Below are 26,878 nucleotides of genomic sequence, written 5' to 3'. Positions count from 1 at the left end.
AGACTAGGAGATGAGCATTGCTTTCATTGCAGTGGGGATACAAGACAGAGGAGGAGGAAGGATGAAGACAGCACATCAATCACCTCCAAGTTCCCCTCCAATCCAAATACCATCCCAACCAGGACAGAAAACACCACTCCTTCATCATCACTGTATCAGAAACCTGGTACACTTTCCCAAGAAGCACAATGGCTGTACACTCCACATGAACCACAGAGGTTCAAGAAGGTGGATCATCACTTCCTTCTCAAAGGTAATTAGGGATGGAGAATGAATGTTGACTTTGCCAGTGCAATTTAGGGTGTGAGATTGAACAGAAGAAAGGATGTAGATTAGATAATTCATTTGGAGTTTAGGAGGTGAAAGAGAACAAAATTTTGCCAGCATTAGTCATTGCCTGCATCCATCAATTTATGAGGATGACTGTCAGGCCATTTCTTCTATAGGATCACTGATCACTGCTTTCTTCCAATTATGCAATTTTCACTCCCACGAGCTTTCATTTAACCACAATTCTTCTGCAAAAAAAGTAATGAAATGCTTTCAGCCATATTAATTACAATCATCCATCAATTCTGTTACATCCTCAGAGCTCTGCTCAACTTGTTAGACACAACGGACTTCTCCTGAAGCCGTGTTGGCCGAGATTTATCCTTATCCTTGTTTCATGGACTTGAATTGTTTCCTTTAGAAACCATGAGTAAAATAGTTTCTCCCGATTTCCTTATTGGATGGCTGTAGTTTTTGCACTCGCCTCCCACTCCTTTGTAATTATTAAAGACCTCTCCCTGATCACCTCCCAATTTTGCTTTTTCTGAGGAAAAGAACCCCAGCTTGTTCAGTAGTTTTGATAGTTGTACACTCTCAGTTCTGGTTTCATCTTTGTGAAACATTTCTGTTCTTTCTTCAGTGTTTCAATTAGCTGTTTTTAAGCGTGGACCAGAACTATGCACAGTTCCTCTTCCAAAGTGAATATTAAGCATGACTGAGAACTGATGTCCCAAAAACTAGAACTAGAAGACACAGCCTCAAAATGGGGGGGGGGGGGGGGGGGGGGGGTGGTGGCGTGCAGTTTAGAACAGAGTTGAGGAAGAACTTCTTCTCTTAGAGGGTGGTGAATCTCTGGAATTCTCTGCCCATTGAAGTGGTAGAGGCTACCTCATTGAATATGTTTAAGTCACGGGTGGATAGATTTCTGATCGATAAGGAAATTAAGAGTTATGGGGAGCAGGCGGGTAAGTGGAACTGATCCACTTCAGATCAGCCATGATCTTATTGAATGGTGGGGCAGGCTTGAAGGGCTAGATGGCCTACTCCTGCTCCTATTTCTTATGTTCTAAAAAAAAGGAGAGTGTCCCGGAGGCTATAAGGGTTGTTCCTCAAGCTTCTGATGAGCTTTGTTGAAACAGTATAGGAGGTCAAGAATAGATAGAAAATTAAAATGTCAGGCAACCAGAAACTCAAGGTTATCCTTGCAGACTGACCAGGGATATTCTGCAATACGATTTCCCAATCTGTATGTGCTCTCCAGGATAGACAAGACTACAGTGAATACAGTAAGATGAATTATGATGGAGAGAGTATTTATGGCCCGGAATGGTGAGAAGAGCATTTGACAAAACGGCAGGTGTTCTACCTGCTCTGCTTGCATGGGAAGGCTGGTCATACTTGCTGCCTGAAAAATAAATGTTCCTTGTCTCCCCTCTGGATTGTACCTGAAGAGTCTATGATTTCTTCAAACTTTGTAAAAAGTGATGGCAAAGTGAATCAGTACTATCATTCCCAAGTGAACTTAATTTTCTTGGTTATGTAGCATTCAGCAATGTACTAGAGGAGTGCTGGGCCAACAGAGGTGCCGTCCATTGGATGGTACATTAAGCCAAAGCCCCCGCTGCCACACTGGTGTGTGTAGAAGGGTCTGTGGTAGTATAGATAGATAAGTATATGGTGAGGCAGTGGCCTAGTGGTATTATTGCTGGACTATTAATCCACAAGCTCAGCTAATGTTCTGGGGACCTGGGTTCGAATCCCGCCATGGGCAGATGGTGGAATTCAAATCCAATAAAAAAAATCTGGAATGAAGAATCTATTGATGGCCATTGTCGGAAAAACCCGTCTGGGTTCACTAATGTTCTTTAGGGAAGGAAATCGGCCATCCTTACCTGGTCTGGCGTATATGTGACTCCAAAACCACAGCAACGTGGCTGACTCTGAACTGCCCTCTGAAATGGCCGAGCAAGCCACTCAGTTCAAGGGCGACTAGGGATGGGCAATAAATGCTGGCTGGCCAGCAACACCCATGCCCCATGAATGAATAAAGAAAAGGAATAGAAGGATATGTGAAAAGAGGTGCTTATGTGGAACATAGATACTGTACAGACCTGTTGCTTCTGTGCTGTATTCCATTCTTTGTAATTGGAAGCACAGCAGAGAGTCTCCCTGGTGTTCTAACCATTATTTATCCTTCAATTTACACCAATACATAAAAACAGATGATCCGACTATTATCATGTTTCTGTTTGTGGGAGCTTACTGTGCAACTAGTTGGCTGCTACATTGCCTATATTTCAGCAGGTACCATTTTAAATGGCACTTCGGGCTGTCCTGAGGCTGTGAAAGATGTGATATATACGCAAGATCTTCCTTTATCTGTTTCTTAATCGTGCATTCTTTTCAAAGAAAAATCCAAGGCAGCCCCTGTCGAGGAATTAATTTTATTGCCTCCGCTCCCACCCCACCCCACCACTCCTACGTGCCCCGTGAGACCACAGGCTAATGGAAGGCATCTTTGTTCACTACTATACCACCAGTGTACAGACCAGTGACTGTACCTGGCACTTCCCTGATTTATAAGCGGTAGTACCAAGACCAAATGGGGCCTTCACCTTTAAGCCATGGAGTTGTGTACTTGTGCAAAACCTGAGTCTCTCACTCAGGAGGGCACTGCAGCAGCTCAACAGTACATGGGCTGTCTGCGAAATCGCAGCAGGGCAGGCCAGAACGAGAGAGAGAGAAAGAGCTGAGGAGATGAAAAGCAAACACAATCTTGGTTTAGAATGTCTTGAATTACTGTGTCTGTCACATGAATGGAGAGAGAGAGAGAGACCAACCCTGTCTTTGGGGAGGGGGATACGGTGGGGGGAGAGGTAGTGTTTGAGAAATAATGCAGAATGCCTTGAGAATGGTGGGGTTTTGCAGACACTGAATAGCAGGTGCCTCCTAACCTGAGCACCAGGGGCAGGTGACCTCTCCCGCCCAGAGAGACTCCGTTCACATTACAGTCACTGTAATTGAGATTGATAGCAGTGCCGTAACCCTGCTATTTTTCACTGTCATCTCCAGTGTTTGGAAGCTAAGAATGGGGACACTCACACAAAGTGGCTTCGCTCTCAAGTAAAATACCCTTTTGTCGGTGTTGTGTTTATGATGTAATGGGGAGCATTAGTTGCAGAATTCATAAAGTTTTAGTTGTGATTTTTTTTTCTCCCTGTGCTCAATGAAGAAAATGATAGTCCTCCCCTTCCCTTTTTCAAATGTATGTCATCTGCTGCAATTTTTTTTAAAGCATTTTGATAAATTTCAGCCTGTTTAGGACAGGCACAAATTAGGAAGATTGACTGTAATGAGCAAAGAGACGGCTCCTGCTATCTGTACTTCAGACAGCTGGTCCTTATATTGAGATAAATATCCCCCTAATGGTTATTAGGTCTCCTTAGTTCTATAAACTCACCAGAAACTCATGAAAAATCACTATTCAGTTTATCGTTCTCGGGTGACAAGCTCCATTTGGAACTATCCAGGACTCTAAGACTGCAATTACTTATCCTTTATCCTCCAGGGTCCCAGTAAATAGTGAATCGTTAGTATCGCAAATCAGCTGATGGAGGGCTAGTTAGGGAAATGTATCGAACAACCCCCAGAGCTGGTAATGTTTGATGGTGAAACATTGAGAACAGACCTGAGAGTATCTGAAGATGGTTGAAAATAATAGGAAAGAAACAATTCTTCACTGCATCCTAACATCCCAATCCTCAATGAAGATGAAAATAGCAAGAATGATTTTCTTTAAAATAAGATGCAAGATGAAAGGAAAGTAGCATTAATATAGCACCTTTCCTGACTTGATGTCTCAAACTGCCAATGCCAGGCGGGAAGCCCGGCAGTTTTGGTAGTGCAGGCTGGTATTGGTGGGGCGGCCGGGAGCGGGTTCTTCCTTCGTGGGTCCCTTGGGGCCATGGAGCCCCACCCACAGGTCATCTCTTCTCTCTCCCCCTCCCCCACTTTAACCGTTCTCCCTGTTATCTTGAACCCAGTCCTTACCCCATTACTGAGATCCTCACTCTGGACATTTGGATTCTTCGGGTGGCATAGGCTGTAGTCCCAACAGTGGCCACCTGAATAGAATGGGGATACAAGCCTCGCCTGAGAGCAATTAATGCTCCTTCCAATGTTTAAAATGTTTGGAGGACAACCATCAGAATCATGGATGGGTTCCCTGCCCCAACTGGGATGGGGAGCAAAAACCATGGGGCTCTGTAACAACCAGCCTTGTGCCTTTATTTATGTAGTGCAGGATCCTGTATGCCCTTCGAACCGCTTTCCTAATCTGTCCTGCCATTTTCAAAGATTTATATACTTATACCCACAAGGCCAGTTTGTTCCTGTACACAGTCTGGAATTGCATCCTTTGTTTTCTATTGACTCTCCTGATTTTTCTACCAAAATGTATCACCTCACATTTTTTTGCAATAAATTTCATCTACTTTATTTTGCTTCATTTTTTCAAGGGATGTGGGCATCTCTGGCAAGGCCAGCGTTCGTTGCTCGTCCCTAATTGCCCTTGAACTGAGTGGCATACTAGACCATTTAAGAGGGCAATTATGAGTTAACCACATTGCTGTGGGTCTAGAGTCACACATGTAAGGGATGTCAAATTCCCTTCCTTAAAGGACATTCGTGAACCCTATTGAGTTTTTACAGCAATCGACAATCGCTATTTCGTAAACTAGCTTTATATTCCAGATTTTATTAATTAAATTCAAATCCCATGGGGAATTCACCAGGTGAATGGGGATTTGAACCCATGAGCATTAACCTGGGCCTATGGATTATGAGTCCAGTGACATTTCCATTGTGGCACAGTCTCCACCCATTCCAACAGCCTGTCTGTGTCTTGCCAAAGTCTTCTCATAGGTCACAATACTTCTAAATTTTGTGTCATCTGCAAATTTTGAAGTTGTGTCCTTAACCCCCCAAGTCTGAGTTATTGATGTAAATCAAGAAGAGCAGTGGTCCTAGCATCTACTCCTGGGAAACCTCAATGTATACCTTTCTCCAGTCCAAAGAAAAGACATTCACTTCTAATCTCTGTTTTCTGTCATTCAAAGAACAAAGAACAACACAGCATGGGAAACAGGCCCTTCGGCCCAACAAGCCCGCGCCGCCATTTTAACATTGTGAGTTCCCTCTTCCACCCATGACTCTTGTTTATGCTTATGACACTCCACAATGAACTTCATATCCACGCTGCTACTGTCCCTTTTATTCCATTGACTGCAACTTTGCTGGCAATCTTGTTATGTGGCACTTTATCAAGACCACATTCAACACATCAACCAAATTGTCCCCATCAGCCTCATCACAAGCTGAATCATGTTACTTCAACATGATTTGACTTTAACAAATCTACCTGGCATTCCTCAGTTAATCCAAGTGAGTGTTAATTTTTTCCCTGATTGTAATTTCTAAAAGCTTTCCCACCACCCAGATTAAATTGACTGGCCTGTAATTTTTTTCAACAAGTATGCAATGTTTACATTTTTCCACAGCCCGGTGGCAAGCTGATTAGCACTGCTGCCTCACAGCATCAGAGACCCAGGTTCAATTCCCGGCTTTGATCACTGCCTGCGCGGAGTCTGCAAGTTCTCCTTGTGTCTGTGAGGGTTTCCTCCAGACACTACGGTTTCCTCCCACAGTCCAGAAAATGTACTGGTAAGGTAGATTGACCGTGCTAAATTCTCCCCAGTGTACCTGAACAGACGCTATAGTGTGGCAACTAGAGGATTTTCACAGTAACTCCACTGCAAGCCCACTTGTGACAATAATAAATAAATTTGAAACTTAAAAACTTAGCTCTGTAACTACCACATCAAAGGAGAATGGCTCCATATTTCTGCAATTATCTTCCTCAGCATCCTGAGATGCATCTCATTCAGTCCTGGTAACTTTTTCCTCTTGAAATACAGACAGCCTTCCCAATATCTTTCTAAAAGTTTAGCCAATCCAGTAACTCAATTAGATACTCTTTCACTATAACCTTGACAGCATCTTCTTCCATGCACAGTCCTCATTTAATACCTCAGCCATGCCCTCTACCTCCCAGTGCCTAATCAACCTCACCATTCTTCTTACTACCCTTTTTAGTGCAGCACGGTGGCACAGTGGTTAGCACTGCTGCCTCACAGCGCCAGGGACCCAGGTTCAATTCCCACCTTGGGTCACAGTCTGTGTGGAGTCTGCACTTTCTCCCCATGTCTGCATGGGTTTCCTCCGGGTGTTCCGGTTTCCTCCCATGTTCAAAGATGTGCGGGTTAAGTGGATTAACCATGCTAAATTGCCCCTTAGTGTCAGGTGGACTAGCTAGGGTGTTATGGGGATAGAGTCTGGGTGGAATTGTGGTTAGTACTGACTCAATGGGCCTGATAGCTTCCTTCTGCACTGTAGGATTCTATGTGCCTATAGTCATTTTTGTAATGCTGGAAATGCAGCAGCCAAATTGTGCAAGTTCCTACAGCAATGTGATAATGAGCAGATAATTTTAGTGATGGTAATTAAAGAATTACATGATGGCCAGGGCACAGGGGAGAACTGATTCTGATCAATAAGGGAATTAAGGGTTATGGGGAGAAAGCAGGAAAGTGGAACTGATCCACTTCAGATCAGCCATGATCTTATTGAATGGTGGGGCAGGCTCAAGGGGCTAGATGGCCTACTGCTCCTATTTCTTATGTTCTTAACTCCCCAGCTCTTCTACAATGAGTACCACATGGGAGAGCAGACAGGGAGTTGGAGTTTACGTGCCACCACCAAGTGTGCTTTCAGCGGGGATGCGCACAAAATAGGGTGGGTGCCCCTCCCACTCACCCCCATAACATTGTAGCTCAGTGCCCACACGCCATATTTAAATCAATAATCAAGAGTCAGTTGAGCTTGTCGACAAGCCTGATAATATGCCGCCCATGCCATAATAACACCTCGTACAATCCTTCCTGAAGATACGGTTTCGTGCAGTGCATTAGTCCAGAGACCTTTCATGCCTTGGTGCAGATTCAATGGGCCAAAGGGCCTCTTCTGCACTGCAGTATTCTGTGATTCTGAGACCTTTCTACTTACTTTTTTGCACCTGTGTAATTGCTTTTAGATGTATAGATCAAAGAGGTCATTTATGGATGTGTGTCCAAATGTTTGATCAGCAGGCATTCACCCATCACTGTCCCTGTTCCAGTCTTTAGTGGGGGATTAGTGTCATAACCACCAGCTGGCTCCAGTACCAAGCCCAAGTGGAAATTTATCACATACATGCCAAAAGAGTTGTGTTGGCAGAAAAATCCACACTCAGGCTCATCAGAGCCGAGCTTGCATCATTTTCTGTCTTGTGCTGTCTCATCCTCTCTGTCAGTTTAAAAATCACCCTGAAGCCATCTCTGTCTCTTGCCCTCTACCCTCGCAATTTATCTATCAGTATCTTCCCATCTCTTCCCCTCCCCCCTTTCACTTTCTCTTTCCCTTACTGAATTCCTCTCTTCTGTGCAACCTTTTCCCTTCTCTCTCTCTCATACACACCTTTTATCTCTTCCACTCTGTGCCCTTTTTATTCTTGTTTCCCCTATTTTTTCTGAAAGATGTGCTGGTTAGGTGCATTGACTGTGCTAAATTCTCCCTTAGTGTACCTGAACAGGCGCCAGAGTGTGACGGCTAGGGGATTTTCACAGTAACTTCATTGCAGCATTAATATTAGCCCACTTGTGACACTAAGAAATAAACTTGAAAAACTTAATACTTTTTTCTCCTGTCTGCTTTCTCTCCCCTCTCCCTTTACTTCCTCCTCCCTCCCCCTTAGATTGAGAACATCAGTTCCTCCACTTTTGATACTGATGACACTTTTGGAATTGAATTTAACATTGATAATTGTTAATTCAACATTGAAGGACAGAGACCTTCGTCTGCTGAAGACCGGAGCAGAGATGGCGGTTGCTGAATGCTCACAAATCAACCATTTGGACGCAGGTCCACAAATTATCTCTGATTTGCACATCACTAAAGGCACAGGTACAAAAAGTAATTTGGAAGAACATTCAAGTTGGTACAGTGAGTGAGTTGGTCTTCATCCTCTTGCTGCTGCCCATTGACCGCTGCTGGAAACTGTGACAAAGCAGGAAGGTTGCTGCGATATATCTTGCTCTAAAAACATCAATAAAGATTTTACTTTGTTCCAGAGACATAAAACCGCAGAGCAAGGTGGTCTGAATTGAAAGGCTCAAGTTCAATAAGTGAACTCAAACAGTGACACTCCTTCAGCCCTTCTAGAAATAATTTGGAGATGCCAGCGTTGGAATGGATGGACACAGTAAGTAGCCTCACAACACCAGGTCAAAGTCTAACAGGTTTATTTGGAATCACGAGCTTTCAGAGCGCTGCTCCTTCATCAGATGAGTGGAGAGTGTCCATTCATCTGATGAAGGAGCAATGCTCTGAAAGCTCGTGATTCCAAATAAATCTGTTGGACTTTAACTCGGTGTTGTGAGATTACTTCTGAAAATAGGGGATACTATTGTATATGGATTGCAAGTGTTAACTGTGTCATTTAGTTCAAATTGAAATGATTCTTGCCACAGTATCCTTTAATTCTGATAGACGATTACTAGTATTATGAGGGAAAGTTGATTGGGTAAATTTGTACACAGCAGTGAGGATTGAAATCTGCAGAGATTCTTGATAAGAATGAGATTTTTCAGCCTTGATCTCTTTCCCTCTCTCTCTTCCCTCCTGACTAGACTAACTCTACCCAGCTTCCAATCTAACCTAACTCAAACTCTGTTTATAGCTGCAGATTCCTACCTGTTTGCCCTTTGAACAATACAATTGTCTGTTGAATAGGAAAACAGAGCCTCAATTTAACCAAAAGATGGCACCCTGACAACGTAGCTCTCCCTTACTCCTGCACTGGAGTAACAGCCTACATTCTGTATTTACTTCCCAGTGTATTATGCAGATCAGAAATTAGTTGCTCTGATTAGTGGGAGGGGCCATTATCTGGTTAATATTTTGGTCTATCTCACTGGAGATAGGATTTCTTTTGGTGAAGGGACATTACAGTGCTCTGGGGTATTTCTTTTATCCACACTTCCTGACCTTCAGGTGAATGTGCTACCCACTTTGCAAGTGAAAACAAAGAAGGGGATGAGGCTGTTTGTCTTGTGATGCCATAACGAATAGCAGATGTAGTAATGACATAAACGTTTATCTTACTGATCCCTGCACGCTAAGACTGAGAAAAATCTGTCTCCCTTATTCGGCTGAGGGTGACTATGCAAACCATCGAGCACTGCATGGTAATCTCACTCCTTAGATCTATTTACTCCAATTCACTCAAGGTCATTAAACGGATAACCATGTTAAATGTTGACATTTAATACAGATACATGGGAATACCACCAAGCTCCAAGTCCCCCTCCAAGCCACCCACCGTCCTGACTTGGAAATATATCGCCGTTCCTTCGCAGTCACAGGGTCAAAATCCTGGGACTCCCTCCCTAATGATATTGTGGGTCAACCCACAGAATATGGCCTTTCACCACAGCGATTCAAGAAGGCAGCTCACCACCACCTTCTCAAGGGCAACATGGGATGGGCAATAAATGCTGGCTAGCCAGTGACGCCCATGTCTCACGAATGAATAAAAAAAATGTTGCTTTTCAAGCTGCAATACAAAAGAACACTCCACCCGGAGATAATAAACCTACCAGCAAAAATAACCTTCATCATCACTGGGTTAAAATCTTGAAACAACCCTCCAGCCCCTTGTGGAAGTACGTTCACCAGACAGACTGTGGCAGGTCGAGAAGATAACTCACTACCTTCTCAAAGGGAAATGAGGGCTGAGCAATAAGTGCCGTCCTTGTCAGCAGCACCCACATCCCCAGAATTAATTTTAAAAATGTTTCACTGGGCATTAAAAAGCTGTGTTGTCCTGTCTTTATTCCTGTTTCCTTCACCCCCACCCCAACCTGAACCTTCATCTACCTTTGTCTTCAAGGAGTCCATTTAGGACTGAGATGAGGAGAAATCTCTCCACTCAGATGGTTGCGAATCTTTGGGATACTCTATATTCAAGACTGAAGTCAGTAGATTTTTGGTAACAGAGTGTATGACATATAGGGTGATGGCGGAGTGAGGTTGATGTAGCAGATCAGCTGTGGTCTTAACTGTGTTGTGCAGCAGACTCGATGGACTCTGTATATGACCTCTCTCTGCCTCTAATTCTAGCATTCCTGTGTTAATTGATACCCACATGCACTCAGATTTGACTGCACAAGCCCAAAAATAGTTTGGTGCTCCCTTGGGCATTACTGCTTTCCCCCCATCTTAATGGAGGGTTAACCGTGCTCCCAACACAACGGGCAGGAGGATGTAATCCAAGTATTTGGGCTATTTGCCCACTGGTATGGTGAGCAGTCATTGTTAACTGCCTGCAGGTGAAATGGAAAAGGCTCCAGCATCTTCTATTGGAAAGTGAGAAAGGTGCAAGTGTGACGAGGTGCAACCACTAAAACTCTAAACAGCTCACTGTCTGAAACCTGTGTTAGAAAAGAAAGCAACTGAACATATTGTTCCAAATATTAAATAAATATACTGACACAAAGAGATTTTATATAAGTGTGTAAATTTAGTTGCATTTTCACTGTGAATGAATGTGCAGAAGGGATTGTTCCAAGCAAGACCGTCGTTGGCAGAAAATTGGAAGTTTAAAATTACCGAACGTCTAACACCAGGTTATATAACAATCAACACAGCAAATGCTGTCAAAAATCTGTTGATTGTGACACTAATGCGGTCTGTTGACTCTTTTATCCCTCCCTTTTTTTAACCTTTCTTCCTCTGGAGCCTGTCTGTTTTCAGTCTCCACTTCTGTGTCTGGATCTGTCACTCTTACTTCTCTGTCTCAGCTCTGCCTCGTATCGTACACTCTCACCCCTTCTCCCTCTGCTTCTTGCCTCTCCCTTGCAGTTTCTTACCCAATCCTCCCCTCCTTGCCACATTCAAGCCCCCTCTAATCTCCCGCACCTCTGTAAAGCTTTGGCCTCTTTCTCTCTCTCTCTCTCTCTCTCTTTCTCCTCTCTCGTTTTTGCCTGTCCCTGTGTGCCCCTCTCTCTCTTTCTCCGTTGCATCTGCTTCACCATTGCCGGTTCTCCTTTTCGGAGTGAGCATTTGCTCAATGCTATGATTAGCAGCACCTTTACAGCCGGACGCGCCAATATTTTCCGACCTTTCTGAAAACACGCTAATAACGTAGCTATACCAGACAGTTTTCTTATTTAGACTTTCATCTGAAAACAAGTTGTAAACAGGGAGGGGTTGTGGGGTGGCGGTCGATGGCGAGGGGGAGATCGGAGCTTTTAATGTTCTCTTATTAGCATTAATAAAATCAGGTGACAAGCGTGTAATTTAAAAGATCCCACAGTGTGGGCCGTGCGGGATAGAAAATCAAATCAGTTTAACAGAATTGAAAGGATTTCACCAGCTGTAGATTTTATTGTGTCGAGAAACTATTCGCAAGCTGTTTGTTCGTTCGAGAAAGAAGGGAAAAGAAAAACTATGAAGCTAAAACAGCCCATGGGAATAAATTTTAGGTCGATTAGTACAGTTCCTAGCTGTCAAGGCTTGGAATTAATGGTGGTTTGATGACAGAATTTTTGACGGGTGAACAAAGGTGTAGGGGAGGAAGACATGATTCCTTAGAAGAATGGTCCTCCTCTAGCTTGGCCTCACTGTCTGTGCTGTCATCCGTCTGCCAATCTCCCTGTCCATGGTTGTTTAGAGATGTTTTTATCCTCTTTTCTTTCCCACAGACTTTGCCAGATCCGGACCGGTGCCTGGGTTCCAAGGGGACACGCTGCAGTTGGCCTTCATCGACTTGAGACAAGTAAGCCTTTGTTTTAAATGTGTGACTGAAGACCGCAGTGCCTGCAGGATGCGATAGACGCTCGTCCTCGCACCCCCCCCGCCCCCCACCACCACCTTCCCACCGCTATCAACTCCACGGCCGGGGCCCTTGGCCGCTGCTGTTGTTCGTCCTTTTTGTTGGCTTTCTGGCCTTCGAGAAAAGCCTGAGGCCTGGCCAGCCAGACTGCCCCGGCCTCCCCCTTCCCCCCCCACACCCCACTCCCCTCCCCAAAATTTCTGAGCCTAGAAGAGCTGTCACATCCTTGGCTCTGCAGTCCCACAGTGAAGCACTGGAGCGACTGTCGGAGAGGGGTGACACAAAGCAGGTGTTTGGTATACAGGGAGCAGTGTGCAGGGACCACCTGCTTGGCAGACGTATTGTTCAGAGAGATAATGTCCAGAGAGCGAGTTAAAGGAAGGAAGAATTAGCATTCTGTCATGACCACTGCTAACCATTCTTTCCAAGCTGGCTGATAGAATGCTGCCTTATAATGATGATTTACAGTCAGCCTTGTCCACCTCTAGGACTCTTATTGCCAGTGATGTCACTGCAGCAGGTACCTATACAGTTTTCTTGATAATTCCGCTGCGCTTGCAATTGAAAAGAGCAACTCAATCCGGCAATCTCCTGGGACAGCAGTGGGCGTGCCACGAAAATAAAAAGGAGATTCTTATCCTGTCATCTTTTCAGTTAGAAGATAGATGGGGGTTTGTCAGGATCTGTGAATGTAGCAGTCACCGCTGACTGATGTTCTGAACCCATTACTTCACTCTGTTTTACTTTGCGGGTGGCAGTAGAGTGAGGGGGAGTATGGGGGGGGGTGGGGGGTGGTGGGAAGGGTGGTTGGTGTTGCACTCACTCATTAGCGCCACGGCCTGTGCCTAATCCCGTTTCATGCATTTAGCTGCTGATTTTTGTTTGCATATTTTTCGGGGAATATTTTATCGAGCACAATCGTAGCACATCCCCGGGGTTAGGACACCCTCGCAAGCTTCCTTGGAGAAGCTTTTAATCAGGTCACTTAACACAGGGAATAAGCGACCAGAGTTCCCTCAGGGAAATATTTTTACATGTACGTACATAGATACACAGGCAGATACCATGGAAAGCGACTTTCAAAGACTTATCCCAGTGGTCCCACTCCTCTGCTCTTCCCCCATAGCCCTTCATATTATTTTGTCTTTAAATATTTACCCAATTCCCTTTTGAAAGTCGCTGTTGAATTAATTTTCACCATCGCACTCCTGATCTTAACGACTCACTGAATAAGATGATTTCTCATCAACTCAACTCCCCTAATTTTAAAAATGATCTGAAATCTGGTCTTCTGCCAGCAGAAACAGTTTTGCCTTATTTGCTGTGTCAAAAAACCCTTTATCATCTTGAAGATATTAAACCCCATTAAACTTCTCCAGCCTGAGGGAGAACAGTCTTCACATTACTAAGGTCCCTCGCCCCTGGAATTATCCCTATATAAATATCCTCTGCACACTTTCCGAGGCCTTGACATTGTTCTGAAAGTCTAGTGCCCAGAGTTGGATGCAATACTCCAGTGATTTGCAAATGTTTAGTGCCGTCACGCCATGGACCGCTGCAGTTCAGGAAGGAAGCCCAGCACCACTTTCTTGAGGGCAACTAGGGGCAGGAACAAATGCTGACCTGCCAGTGTTGCCAATAATGTGCAGGAGGATACTGAGAGGAATGGAATAACTTAGCTGACATTTATACTCTTCTGTAGTCCTGCAACGATGAGGCCAAGACTTGCGGCATTGCTGCCGACCCAGCAGAAGTGAGTTAACTCTGAACAGTTAGTAGCTTATCAGCCTCATGGTTCAGTGTTTGCACTCTCAGCAATGCAAGGTTCAATAAACAAGAACATCTAGTCGTGGCAGTAACTGGGACTGGGCATAAACATGCTGAGGTCAATTGAGGCACTCCTTAAAGTTTATTTATTAGTGTCACAAATAGGCTTACGTTAACACTGCTATGAAATTACTGTTAAAATCCTCTGGCGCCTGTTCGGGTACACTGAGGGAGAATTTAGCACGGGCAGTGCACCTAACCAACACGTCTTTCGGACTGTGGGAGGAAAGCAGAACACCCCGGGGAAACCCATGCAGACAGGAAGAGAACATGCAGACTCGGTGCAGACTGTGACCCAAGCCAGGAACTGAATGGGCTCCCTAGCGCTGTGAGACAGCAGTGCTAACCACTGTGCTACCCCAGTCCTGTTGAAGTCCTCAGCTGCAATCAGATACTGGTTCAGTGGTCTTTGGGCAGTATGACCCAGGCACACTGAGCTACAAGGAGAGATGTAATCGCCATCTGATCTGGAGAGGTAAATGCACTGTTTCTGCTGGGGAGAAAATGGTTTATATTTCTGATCATGATCCAGTGAGTGCCAGAAAAAGTCAGCATTAGGTGAGGCTTCAACTGTCCACCTTCCTCTCGTCCATGATTAAATAAATTTATCAGCATTCACCTGTCTGTCCAGGCCCAGTCCCTTTGAGCAGGAGCCTAGTGAGAGCTGGGAACAGGAGGAAAATTGAGATAACATTTACCTACAAAAAATGCTTTAAAAAATGTTTTCTTGAGGCTTCCATCTTCCTCAAGCCCTTTATTGTGGTGCCTGCAACCTTGGCTGTCTTTGCGGAAGACCTGAGATTGAAGGCAAACCTTGTCAAGCGGTCGCACTAACCTCAACGTGCAGTGCTACATATCATGCGGTGAAAAGCCTGCTCATCAGCCTCTCCATCTCCAGCCAGCACTGACAGGCTGATTAATGAGCTCCTAATTCCACTGGTTGTAAAGGTAGCCTAGGCACCAAAACATCACATAATGGACATGTCACTCTTGCCTTTACCCCTCAGGGACTACACAATCCCTTTAGACATGCATGCATTTTACAGACACGCATATGTAAGCAAGCATACATGGACATAAATAGACCAAAATGCATGCATAGCAATCACGCAAGCTTACTTCTTTATTTGGGTCCTTTATTTGCTGCTTTGTAAAAAATGTTTATTTTATCCGTGATGATTTAGCTATTTTGCCCATTAACCCTGCGTACTGCAACACCTTGATATCTTTCAGCAACACAACAACCCAGCCTGGCCATCCTCACCCTGATGGTCTTGTATTACAGGAGAGAACTATGCCCAGGGTTGTGTTTTACAGCAAGGGTACCTCCAGCATGCACCAGCTTTTCAAAAGAAAAATAGTAAACTGCTTTAAGTTTGAGGCTGTCCACTTTGGGTCCAGTTAAGATGGACCTGAATTCCTGTTTTTGCTCGAGGAATTGTGTAGGGGGTCTCTGTACACAGATCATTAAAACTTAGTGCGTGAGTACAAAGGAAGTGAAAGAGATCTTGGCCTTTATCTCAAAGGATGGAACTGATGCTTTAGTTGTACAGAGCTTTGGTCAGTACTTAGCTGGAGTAATTGCTTTCTTCGGGCATTGCGCCTCAAGAAGGATACATTGGTTTTAGAAGAGCTACAGCAGAAATTCTTATTCATGCTATCAAAATGCACCATGTCACACTTATCTATATTGAAATTATTGCTAACTGAATGCTCATTTTTCAGATTTACTCATGCCGTTCTGTACTTTGTCACAATATTACTTTGTACTGTACCTCCCAATTTGATGTCGTCTCTCTAGATTTTGAAATTAAACTTTTGATTCCTGACTGCAAAATGATTTATCCAAATGGTGAACAACAGTGGCCCCAGCAGCAACCCAGTGAAAAACCTTTACCAGATTGAGCAGCTGTCCTTAGCTACCCACCACTCCCCCCTCCCCTGTTTGTAACCAGTTTTCTCAACATTCTGTTAGCTGTCCCCTTCAAAGTAAGTACTGCTATTTGAAACAGTCACCTGTAGAGGTGGGTAGGATTAATGGCAGCTGGGGGAAAGACTCTATAATTTAAGCTCGGGACACAGTGGTGTAGTGGTAATGTCACTGGACTAACAATCCAGAGGCCCAGGCTAATGCCCTGATTTTTATTTGATTTATTACTGTCGCATGTATTGGAATACAGTGAGAAGCATTGTTTCTTGTGCACTATACAGACTAAGCATGCCATTCATAGAGTACATAGGGTAAAGGAGAGAGTGCAGAATATAATGTTACAGTCATAGCTTAATATATGATAGGCCCATTCAAAAGTCTGATGGCAGCAGGGAAGAAGCTGTTCTTGAGTCAGTGGGTACGTGATCTCAGACTTTTGTATCTTTTCCCCGATGGAAGAAGGTGGAAGAGAGAATGTCTGGGGTGTGTGGGGTCGTTGATTATGCTGGCTGTTTTGCTGAGACAGCGAGAAGTGTAGACAGAGTTAGTGGATGGGAGGCTGGTTTGTGTGATGGATTGGGCTACATTCACGACCTTTTGTAGTTCCTTGCAGTCTCAGTCAGAGCAGGAGCCATACCAAGCTGCGATAGAACCAGAAAGAATGCTTTCTATGGTGCACCTGTAAAAATTGGGACACAGGTTCAATCCCATCATAGCAGAGTGGAATTTATATTTAGTTAATAGATTAAATTAATGAAATGAAATCTGGAATTGAAAAGTGGTTTCAGTAATGGTAACCATCAAACTATCATCAAACTTGATGAGTACATGGGATTTAATAGGATTGAGGGTTATAGGTAGGCCTAGTAGGTATGGATATGATCAGTGTAACTTGTGGGCCGAAGGGCCTATTTGTGCTGTAGTTTTTCTATGTTCTATGTTCTATCATCGATTGTCATAAAAGTCCTAATGTTCTTGAGGTAATGAATCCTTACCTGGTCTGATGACATGTGACTCTGAGTGTGATTGACTCTTAACTGCTCTCAGAGGACAACTGGGGAAGGGAAATAAATGTGGGTCTTTTAGCAGCACCCATATCCCAAGAATGAATTAAATGAAAGGTACTTCACACTTGATCCTGTGAGCGTGGCTTGAGAAAAAATACACCAAACATTTTTGCAGTGCTTTGAGGGGCGAGGCTATGGTCCCAGAATCACCGCTGGCTGAAAGTGAGGGTTCAGTATATTTGGAATTGGAGGCATGAGGCAGTGCCCGGTATTTTTGACATCGCAGGTGAAATTATACGGCTTCACCGCACTGCTTATGGTCATAGTGTCATTGAGCACAATCCTACCGCCCCTTCACGCCACGCTCCCACTGCAACAAGGTCGGAACATTTGGTGGCCAGCCAAATTTCCGTTCGCTGCAGCAAGGTGGGGAAATCCCGCCAGCGTGAATGGTGGTAAGTTTCCAGCCATAGAGTCATTGAGCAATACAGCACGGAAACAGGCCTTTCAATCCAACTGGTCCAAGAGGTCAGCGAGAGCACGCCCTCCATCCCAGAAGCCTCGGACAAACCTGTATCTGAAGTCACTATTTCAGAGCAGCCTTCTCAAAAGTCAACCCACGGAAAGCAACTGGCCCAGATGGGGTATCCGAACAGGAGTGTGGCGACTAGGGGATTTTCACAGTAACTTCATTGCAGTATTAATGAACCTTACTTGTGACACTAACAAATAAAAACTTTAATAAATGAAAACACTAATAAATTAAAACTTTCCCACCTGCTGCCTGCTGAGAAACTGGGTGTGAGGATTTCTCAATCAAAACACACAGCACTTGGTACAAAGGTGGCTACCCATCCACCTGCACAAGGCATTTGTGCATTTTAGTTTAATGAGGGAGCATTGCATTGTCAGAGCTGTGGAACCTCAGGCTGGAATATTAGGCACTGAAGTCTTGCCTCTGGTAGCTGTCGGAGATCTCCTGGCACAGGGAACTTGCAGAACATGCTGGAAAGAATAATCCCCGCTTGCTCAACCCATCCCTAACCTCTCAACCACCCCCACCAAATGCCACCTCATTGTTTATATAATCTTGCTGTGTTTAACATGCCTGATGTAATTTCCTACATAACATAGCAATGACAGTTCAAATATAATCCTATGCAGCACTTTCTGTTCCACATAGACTTTATGAAGAATATTTAATTGTAAAACTTGCTCGTTTCTTTAGCATCTTTATTTCCAACCCGAACCATTATCTGGTTCCTGAACCAATTCTAAAATCAGTCACACATTTCCTGCTGAATATTAATCTCTCCTTGACAGTCTCTGATTGAGCTGCAGGGTATTTCCAACATTTCCTTTTATTCGTGCGGTAATTAATTTTATGCGCAGTTTCAAAAGTTCTCAATTTCGAAAGAGAGCAGAAAGTGAGAACGATAGGGGGAGAGAGTGAGAACGAAAGGGGGAAGAATGAGGATGAAAGGGGAAGAGAGTGGAAAGGAAAGGGGAAGAGAGTGAGAAGGAAAGGGGGGAGAGTGAGAAGGAAAGGGAGGAAGAGTGCAAATGAAAGAGGGAGACCATGAGAACAAAAGGGGGAGAGAGTGAGAATGAAAGGGGGGGAGAGTGAGAACAAAAGGGGGGAAGAATGAGAATGGAAAGGGGAGAGACTGAGAACGAAAGCAGGAGTGAGTGAGAACAAAAGGGGGAGAGAGTGAGAATGATGGGAGGAGAGAGAACGAAGGGAGAGAGAGTGAGAACGAAATGGGGAGAGAGTGAGAATGAAAGGGGGAGAGAATGAGAACGAAAGTGGGAGAGAGAGCCAATGAAAGGTGGAGAAAGCAAGATGAGATGCAGAGTGAGAATCTTACACACAGGTAAAGAGAAATTCACACAGATAGATAGAGGCACGCACACACACACACAGGTAGACAGAGAGAGCATTGCATAAAAAGGCAGAGAAACACGTTTAGACAGTAAGGGAGAAAGACATAGATGGGGAGACTGAAAAAGAGAGAGGCAAAAGAATCTCTTGAAAGTAGTGTAGCAATACTGAATTTCAGTGTGTGAGCAGGCACTGGGCTTCTGGTTAGAGGGCAAGCAGCAATCCTGACCCCCTGTGACTGCAGACACCCTGCAATTGTCAAGCATGTGATCTAGTGTCACTCACTCGCCTGCGTCCGTCGCACAATAAGACTCACTCTCACCTTTAACCTGCCAAATTAGGCTGGATTGATGAATAGAGCCTGTCCTCCTGACGTTACTGCTGCCTGCCCAAGGAACTGAATAGCTCAACAGGAAGCACATTTGTGAGCTCAAAATGAGAGAGAGCCAATGCCGGGCAGGTTCATTGCAGAAAACAACAGCAGAAAAAAAGAAAAGAAAAATGTGTCCAGTGAGGAATTTGTATGTACCTACCTCCCGAACCCCAGATACCCCCACCCCAACAAGCTGCAAAGAAGACCTTTTACCATCTTCTCATGTCTAAGGACTGAGAACTTTTGATTTGATTTATTATTGTCATATGTATTTGGTATACAGTGAAAATTATTGTTTCTTGCATGCTATACGGACAAAGCATACCATTAAGAGAATACATAGGGGAGAAGGAAAGGAGAGGATGCAGGATATAGTGTTACAGTTACAGGTAAGGTGAAGAGAAAGATCAAAAAAGAGGCTATGTTGGGGACAGCTCACAAGAAGTCGACTCGCTCCCGTGCCAAATTCTACTTCCTAATCCAGTCTCAATATTAGTGCACGTGTAAAATCCTTCAAATCACAACCCCCCACCCTCCACACCCAACATTCCTAGTTCTGCAATCCCCCCCGCCCGTGCCGTCACTGCGTGATCCTCAACCATCACCCTACCAATACAAGAATTCTCTTTTTATTTGATTTGATATATTATTGTCACATGTATTAACATACAGTGGAAAGTATTGTTTCTTGCACACTATATAGACAACGCATACCGTTCATAGAGAAGGAGAGGAGAGAGTGCAGAATGTAGTGTTACAGTCACAGCTCGGTGTAGAGAAAGATCAACTTAGTGCAAGGTAGGTCCATTCAAAAGTATGATGGCAGCAGGGAAGAAGCTGTTCATGAGTCGGCTGGTACCTCAGACTTTTGTATCTATTTCCCAATGAAAAAAGGTGGAAGACAGAATGTCCGCAGTGTGTGGGGTCCTTAATTATGCTGGCTGCTTTTCCTGAGGCAGAGCAAGTGTAGACAGAGTCAAAGGATGGGAGGCTGGTTTGCATGATGGATTGGGCTACATTCGCAATCCTTTGTAGTTTCTTGTGGTCTTGGGCAGAGCAAGAGCCATACCAAGCTGTGATACAACCAGAAAGAATGCTTTCTATGTTGTATCTGTAAAAGTTGGTGAGACTTGTGGTGGACATGCCAAATTTCCTTTGTCTTCTGAGAAAGTAGAGGTGTTGGTGGGCTTAGTGTTGGCATGGGGGGACCAAGACAGTTGTTGGTGATCTGGACAGCTAAAAACCTGAAGGTCTTGACCATTTCTACTTTGTCCCCATTGATGTAGCCAGGGGCATGTTCTCCACTGCTTCCCCACTGTTAAACCAGCACTGATTGGCTTACCGCCTCCCCCCCCCGCCCCCCGCCCACTTCATTCATTAAATACAGATTTCTCAATTTTCCAATTGTAAGTTTTGTCCACATTTATTATGCACACTGCCTATGTAAATCTTTGAAGCTCAAATTACATTTGGCCCTTAAACCTCTCTGTGGGTGCTTTAGTGCCCTCACAGTGCAATTACCATGTTTCAGGTTCACATGTATGAATGTGGACATAATTTATAATGGGTAGATTGTGTGGATGACTTTAAAATGGGAATTGAATGACACCCGCATGCTGGTGGGTGGCCAGCAGCTGTGGATCTACACCTCAGACTAAATTGAGATCCAAAGGATAAAGGACAAAAAAACAAGTTCTGGGGTATTAAAAAAAACACTATTTGTATGAACCATTTGTTCAGCTTGCAATCTCCAATCTGATGACGCAGAGAGAATACAATGTTTTTTTTTAGTTGAAGTAAGCTGGGTACAGGTTAGATAAGAAGGCTGTTCTGAGAAATGTGAAGGAAATTAGGCGGTCTTCTTTTGCAAAGAGGAGACTTTGAACTGGAATCCTTTTTCTTGATTTGATTTATTATTTTCGTGAGTGTTCACATGCAGTGAAAACTATTGTTTCTTGCTCGCTATATAGACAAAACATGTTGTTCACAGAGAACGGAGGGGAGAAGGAGAGGAGAGGGTGCAAAATGTATTGTTACACTTATAGCTAGGATGTAGAGAAGGATCACCTTAACATGAGGTAGACCCATTCAGAAGTCTGATGGCAGCAGGGAAAAAGCTGTTCTTGAGTCGGTTGATACGTTGACAGTTAGGGTGAGAGGGAGGTCATGCCAATAGAACTGAAAATGAGATCAAGAGGCAATTCAATTTGTTCCTAGCGAAGGATATGATGGGAAAGGATTGAGAGGATTGGTCAGAAGAGAGTGCGGGATATGGGGAATCCAGAGTGAGAGATATGGAGACTAGAGAGAGTGAGATATGGAGAGTAGAGAGCAAGGGATATGGGGAGTGGACAGTGCGGGATATGGGGAATAGAGAGTGCGGGATATGGGGAGTAGAGAGTGCGGGATATGGGGAGTAGAGAGTGCGGGATATGGGGAGTAGAGAGTGCGGGATATGGGGAATCGAGAGTGCGGGATATGGGGAATCGAGAGTGTGGGATATGAGGAATCGAGAGCGAGGGATATGGGAGTAGAGAGTGAGGGTTATTGGAAATCGAGAGTGAGGGATATGCGGAGTAGAGGGTGTGGGATGTGGGGAGTAGTGAGTGTGGGACATGAGTAGAGATTGCGGGATATGGGGAGCCGAGAGTGAGGGATATGGGAAAGTTGAAAGTGGGGGAGACGGGGAATCGAGAGTGCGGGATGTGGAGAGTAAAGAATGCGGGATATGGGGAATCGAGTGAGGGATATGGGGAATCGAGAGTGAATGATATGGTGAGTAGAGAGTGAAACATATGGGGAAATCGAGAGTGCGGGATATGGGGAATCAAGAGCAAGAGATATGGGGAGTAGAGAATGAGAGATATGAGGAATCAAGAATGCAGGGTATGGAGAATCGAGAGTGGGGAATACGGAGAATCAAGAGTAAGAGATATGGGAATCGAGATTGAGGGATATGGGGAAACGAGAGTGAAAGATAAAGGGAATCGAGTTTGGAATTTGGCAGGTCAAGAGTGCAGGATATGGGGAATTGATTGCGGGATATGGGGAATCAAGAGTGATGGATGTGGGGACTTGAGAGTGCGGGATTTGGAAACTCGAGAGTGTGAGATATGGGGAAATCGAGAGTGCAGGATATGGGGAATCAAGAGTGCGGGAAATGGGGAATCGAGAACAAGGGATATGGGGAATCGAGAGTGCGGGATATGGAGAATCGAGAGTGCGGGATATGGAGAATCGAGAGTGCGGGATATGGAGAATCGAGAGTGCGGGATATGGAGAATCGAGAGTGCGGGATATGGAGAATCGAGAGTGCGGGATATGGAGAATCGAGAGTGCGGGATATGGAGAATCGAGAGTGCGGGATATGGAGAATCGAGAGTGAGGGATATGGAGAATTGAGAGTGCGGGATATGGAGAATTGAGAGTGAGGGATATGGGGAGGAGGGTGAGTTGACCAGTGACGAGTGGATGAGCATATGATTCAAATTGATTGATGCAAGGCATATGGTAAGGAATAGAGGACTATCACGAGGAGAGAGCGTGTGATATGGTGAGGTGGGATTGAGGAATATCATAAGGGGGAGCACTGGATTTGGTGAAGAGCGAGTGTGGGATAAGTTTGACGTCTTGAGGAATATTGTGAAGAGGGGGTGAGGCTGTGGTAGGGGGATTGAGGGATATGATGAGATGTGGGCAAGGGATTGAGGGATATGAGATTTGGGCGAAAGATTGAGAGATATGAGATATGGATGAGGGATTGAGGGATATGAGATGTGGAAGAGGGATTGAGGGATATGATGAGATGTGGGCGAGGGATTGAGGGATATGATGAGATTTGGGCGAGGGATTGAGGGATATGGTTGACATTAATTGACGTGAGGAGGGAATGGAGGAGGAGACGGTGAGGAGGGAGTGGGGTATATGGTGAGTGATTGAGGATTATCATGAGACGGGAGTGTGTGATATGGTGAAGAGGGAGAGTGGAGATGGTTTGGAGTTGTTGAGTGATTTGCTGAGGAGAGTATTGGAGGTATGGTGATGTTGAGGGAAAGGGTGAGAAGGTGAATTGTTGGGATTGATCTCTGGATAATGTGGATAGACTTTTTATGCCTACTGGTCTTTTCCTGACTCTAAAGTGCATATGCTTCTGACAAATATCTGAAAATATTTCCTGAAATTGTTTTTGTCTTCTATGTCGTTAAGTTCAGGCAAGCAGTATCTCAACTTGCAAGATCATTTCAAGCACCCAGCTAATTTGTCAGCCCTAGGCTATCTGTGCAGGCTGATTTTTAATGTCATGTTAAATTAATCTTCCCAGTGCAGGTTTTGTCAAATTTTATCCGAAAACACATTGGGATTGTTAAATTTGGTGAATTAGACGGCAGAAAGAATTTGCCAGGTCAGAACAGCTTTGAAGGTTTTTGCGTATTGTATGTCTACGGGTCAACAATAAGAGGCGAATAAATGTAGTGAATAGTTGAGGTCCCAGGACAGATTCTTGTGGGGAGGGGAACGCAGCACCTTTCATGGCCTCAGGACATCGTGAAGCATTTCATATTAGTACTTTTGTAGTGTTATTACCTTTGCAAAGTAAAACAACGTGGCAGCCCGCCTCAGTGTAACATTGCCTCCAGAAAAGGAGAGACATGGAACCCAGGAAATTCTGAGTTGAAATAGGATTATAGAAGGAGGCCACCAGGTAGGTACTGACACTGTGATAGAATTTCCCAGGCCCTCTTCTCCACTCTATTCCCATTACTCCACGCATTTACCATTGCTAATCCATCCAACCGTAAATATTTTGGGACATCATGAGGCAATTACCATACAATCCACTTAACTAGCACGTCTTTGAAGCTTGGGAGGAAACTGGAGCGCCCGGAGGAAACCCATGCCGACATGGGGAAAACATGCAGACTCTGCACAGGCAGTGACCCAAGCTGGGAATCGAACCCAGGCCCCTGCCACTGTTAACCGCTGTGCCACCTTGCTGCCCTGTGCCACTGTACATTAGTATCTTTGGATATGCAGATTGCTTTAAGCACACCTAGGCAGTCTGCTCTGATTATGCTGCTGAACAGCTGGAACTGTCAGCTATCATTTACAGCAGTCACGTTATTTTATATCAGAATCTTGAGTCATAGTGAAGTTCAGAGCCAACCAGGGGTAAGACTGTGAGCTGCATGTTGTTCGGCCTCGTGACCTGCCTCAGTCCTCTCTGAGTATGAAGTTTTAAAGGTTATTAGTGTCACAAATAGTCTTATATTAACACTGCAATGAAGTTACTGTGAAAATTGCGTAGTCGCCATACAACGGCACCTGTTTGGGTACACTGAAGGAGAATCTAGCATGGCAAACGCTCCTAACCAGCATGTCTCTCGGACTGCGGGAGAAAACCAGAGCACCTCGAGGAAACACACGTAGACATGGGGAGAATGTGCAGACAGTGACCCAAGCTGGGAATCGAACCCAGCCCTCTGCCATTATGAGGCAGCGATGCTAACCATTGTGCAAAGGAACAGGGGGAGGAGGTCACTTGACATCCTGTATTCAAACAGACCATGACCACCCTAATTTACCTCTATTCCACATACCTTTCCCAAACAAAAGTCGTATCGATCGTAGTTTTGAAAATCTCAGCCGGCCCCTAGCACCCACCTTCCTTTGGTCGCGTGAGAGGGTTCAAAATTTCGACAAACGCTCGTGTTCAAAACAATTTTTCAGATTTCACCCCTCCGTGACCTAGCTCTAATTCTAAGGATATGTCCCCTTCTGGTCTCCCCCTACCGAGGAACTGATTTCTGTCTGCATACCTCATCAAATCCCTTTAAGTTATTTTAGACACCTCAGGTAGGTCACCCATTAATTGTAAGTGTAGAAACAGGTTTATGCAATCTATCCTTGCGACTAAATTCTTTAAGCTTGGCAGCGTTCTGGTGAATTTTTGCTTCTTCTCCTCCAAAGCCAATACACCCTTCTGGACAAAAAAAATTGGCAAAATACTGCAGATGCTGGAGTCTGAAACAAGAATTGAGGATGCTGTTAAAACTCAGCAGGTTTGCCAACATCTACTAAGAGAGAAGCAGAGTTAATGTTTTTAGTCCATTAATGCTTTGTCAGAACTGAAGGGAGAGAGAATGTGCTGGAACTGTCATAACAAAGGAGCACCTTTAAGAACAAAAGATGGATGGCCTGGTGTGTAGTGGGGCAGTTTGCATTGGGGCATTACATGTATGGAATATTAGAAAAAAGGGGGTTTATAATGGAGGAGAAAGATCAAAATCTAAAGTTGCTGAATTCGATGTTTAATCCCAAGGGCTGCAGTATACCCAGCTGGAAGATCAGGTGCTGCTCTTCCAGCTTGCGTTGGACTTTACTGGATCATGCCAGCAGGCCAAGGATGGATATATAGGCATGAGAGTGAGGTGCTGAGTTAAAATAGCAAGTGACATGCGCAGTAAGTAGTCTCACATCACCAGGTTAAAGTCCAACAGGTTTATTTGGTAGCACGAGCTTTCGGAGCACTGCCTCTTCATCAGGCCCCAGATGACGGGGCAGCGCTCCAAAAACTGTCATCTCTCATAAGAACATAAGAACATAAGAAATAGGAGCAGGAGTAGGCCATCTAGCCCTTCGAGCCTGCCCCGCCATTCAATAAGATCATGGCTGATCTGTTGTGGCTCAGTTCCACTTTCCCGCCCTCTCCCCATAACCCTTAATCCCCTCTCTTATCAAGAACCCATCAACCCGCTTCTTAAAAATATTTAGCGAGGCAGCCTCCACCACTTCAACGGGCAGAGAATTCCAGAGATTCACCACCCTTTGAGTGAAGAAGTTCCTCCTCAACTCCGTTCTAAACCGCCTCCCCTTTATCTTGAGGCTGTGCCCCCTAGTCCTACTGTCTTTTTTGAGCGGCAAGAGTCTCTCCACCTCTATCCTATCCATCCCATTCATCATCTTATACGTCTCAATGAGATCTCCCCTCATTCTTCTAAACTCTAACGAGTACAAGCCTAGTTTATTCAGCCTCTCCTCATAGCTCAATCCCCTCAACTCCGGTATCAGCCTAGTAAACCTCCTCTGCACTCCCTCCAGGGCCAAAATATCCTTGCGCAGGTGCGGCGCCCAAAACTGCACACAGTACTCCAGCTGCGGCCTCACCAATGCCCTATACAGCTGCAGCAAGACCTCCCTACTTTTATATTCAATCCCCCTCGCTATGAAGGCCAGCATCCCATTCGCCTTCCTGACCACCTGCTGCACCTGCAAGCTGGGTTTTTGCGACTCATGCACAAGGACCCCGAGGTCCCTCTGCACCGTCGCCTGCTGCAGTTTTTCGCCCCGTAAGTAATAGTCCTTCCTACCAAAGTGGACCACCTCACACTTGCCAACATTAAATTCCATTTGCCATTTCCTGGCCCATTCGCCCAGCCTATCTAGATCCTTCTGCAGACTCTCCACACCCTCCGCACAATTTGCCTTTCCCCCAATCTTGGTGTCATCAGCAAATTTCGACACCCTGCACTCGGTTCCCTCCTCCAGATCATCTATATAAATGGTAAATAGCTGAGGCCCCAGCACCGACCCCTGGGGCACC

The 26,878-nt window shown here is 44.8% G+C and overlaps 1 protein-coding gene across 2 annotated transcripts in view; it reads left to right on the top strand.

Moving 5' to 3' along the window:
• LOC145344932 (exocyst complex component 6B) overlaps positions 1-26,878 on the top strand; it is a 595,965-nt gene that overhangs the window by 486,240 nt on the left and 82,847 nt on the right. For both annotated transcript variants that reach the window (XM_080192414.1, XM_080192326.1), the window contains exon 20: positions 12,129-12,202. In XM_080192414.1, the coding sequence (XP_080048540.1) occupies positions 12,129-12,202 (74 nt within the window). The remainder of the gene's footprint in view (positions 1-12,128; positions 12,203-26,878) is intronic.

This window comes from Carcharhinus amblyrhynchos, chromosome 1 (genome assembly GCF_965287045.1).
Source record: "Carcharhinus amblyrhynchos chromosome 1, sCarAmb.v2.hapA, whole genome shotgun sequence".
Lineage (NCBI taxonomy): Eukaryota > Metazoa > Chordata > Chondrichthyes > Carcharhiniformes > Carcharhinidae > Carcharhinus > Carcharhinus amblyrhynchos.
Note: the sequence above shows the minus strand (reverse complement) of the source record. Positions and strands in the feature narration are given on the sequence as shown.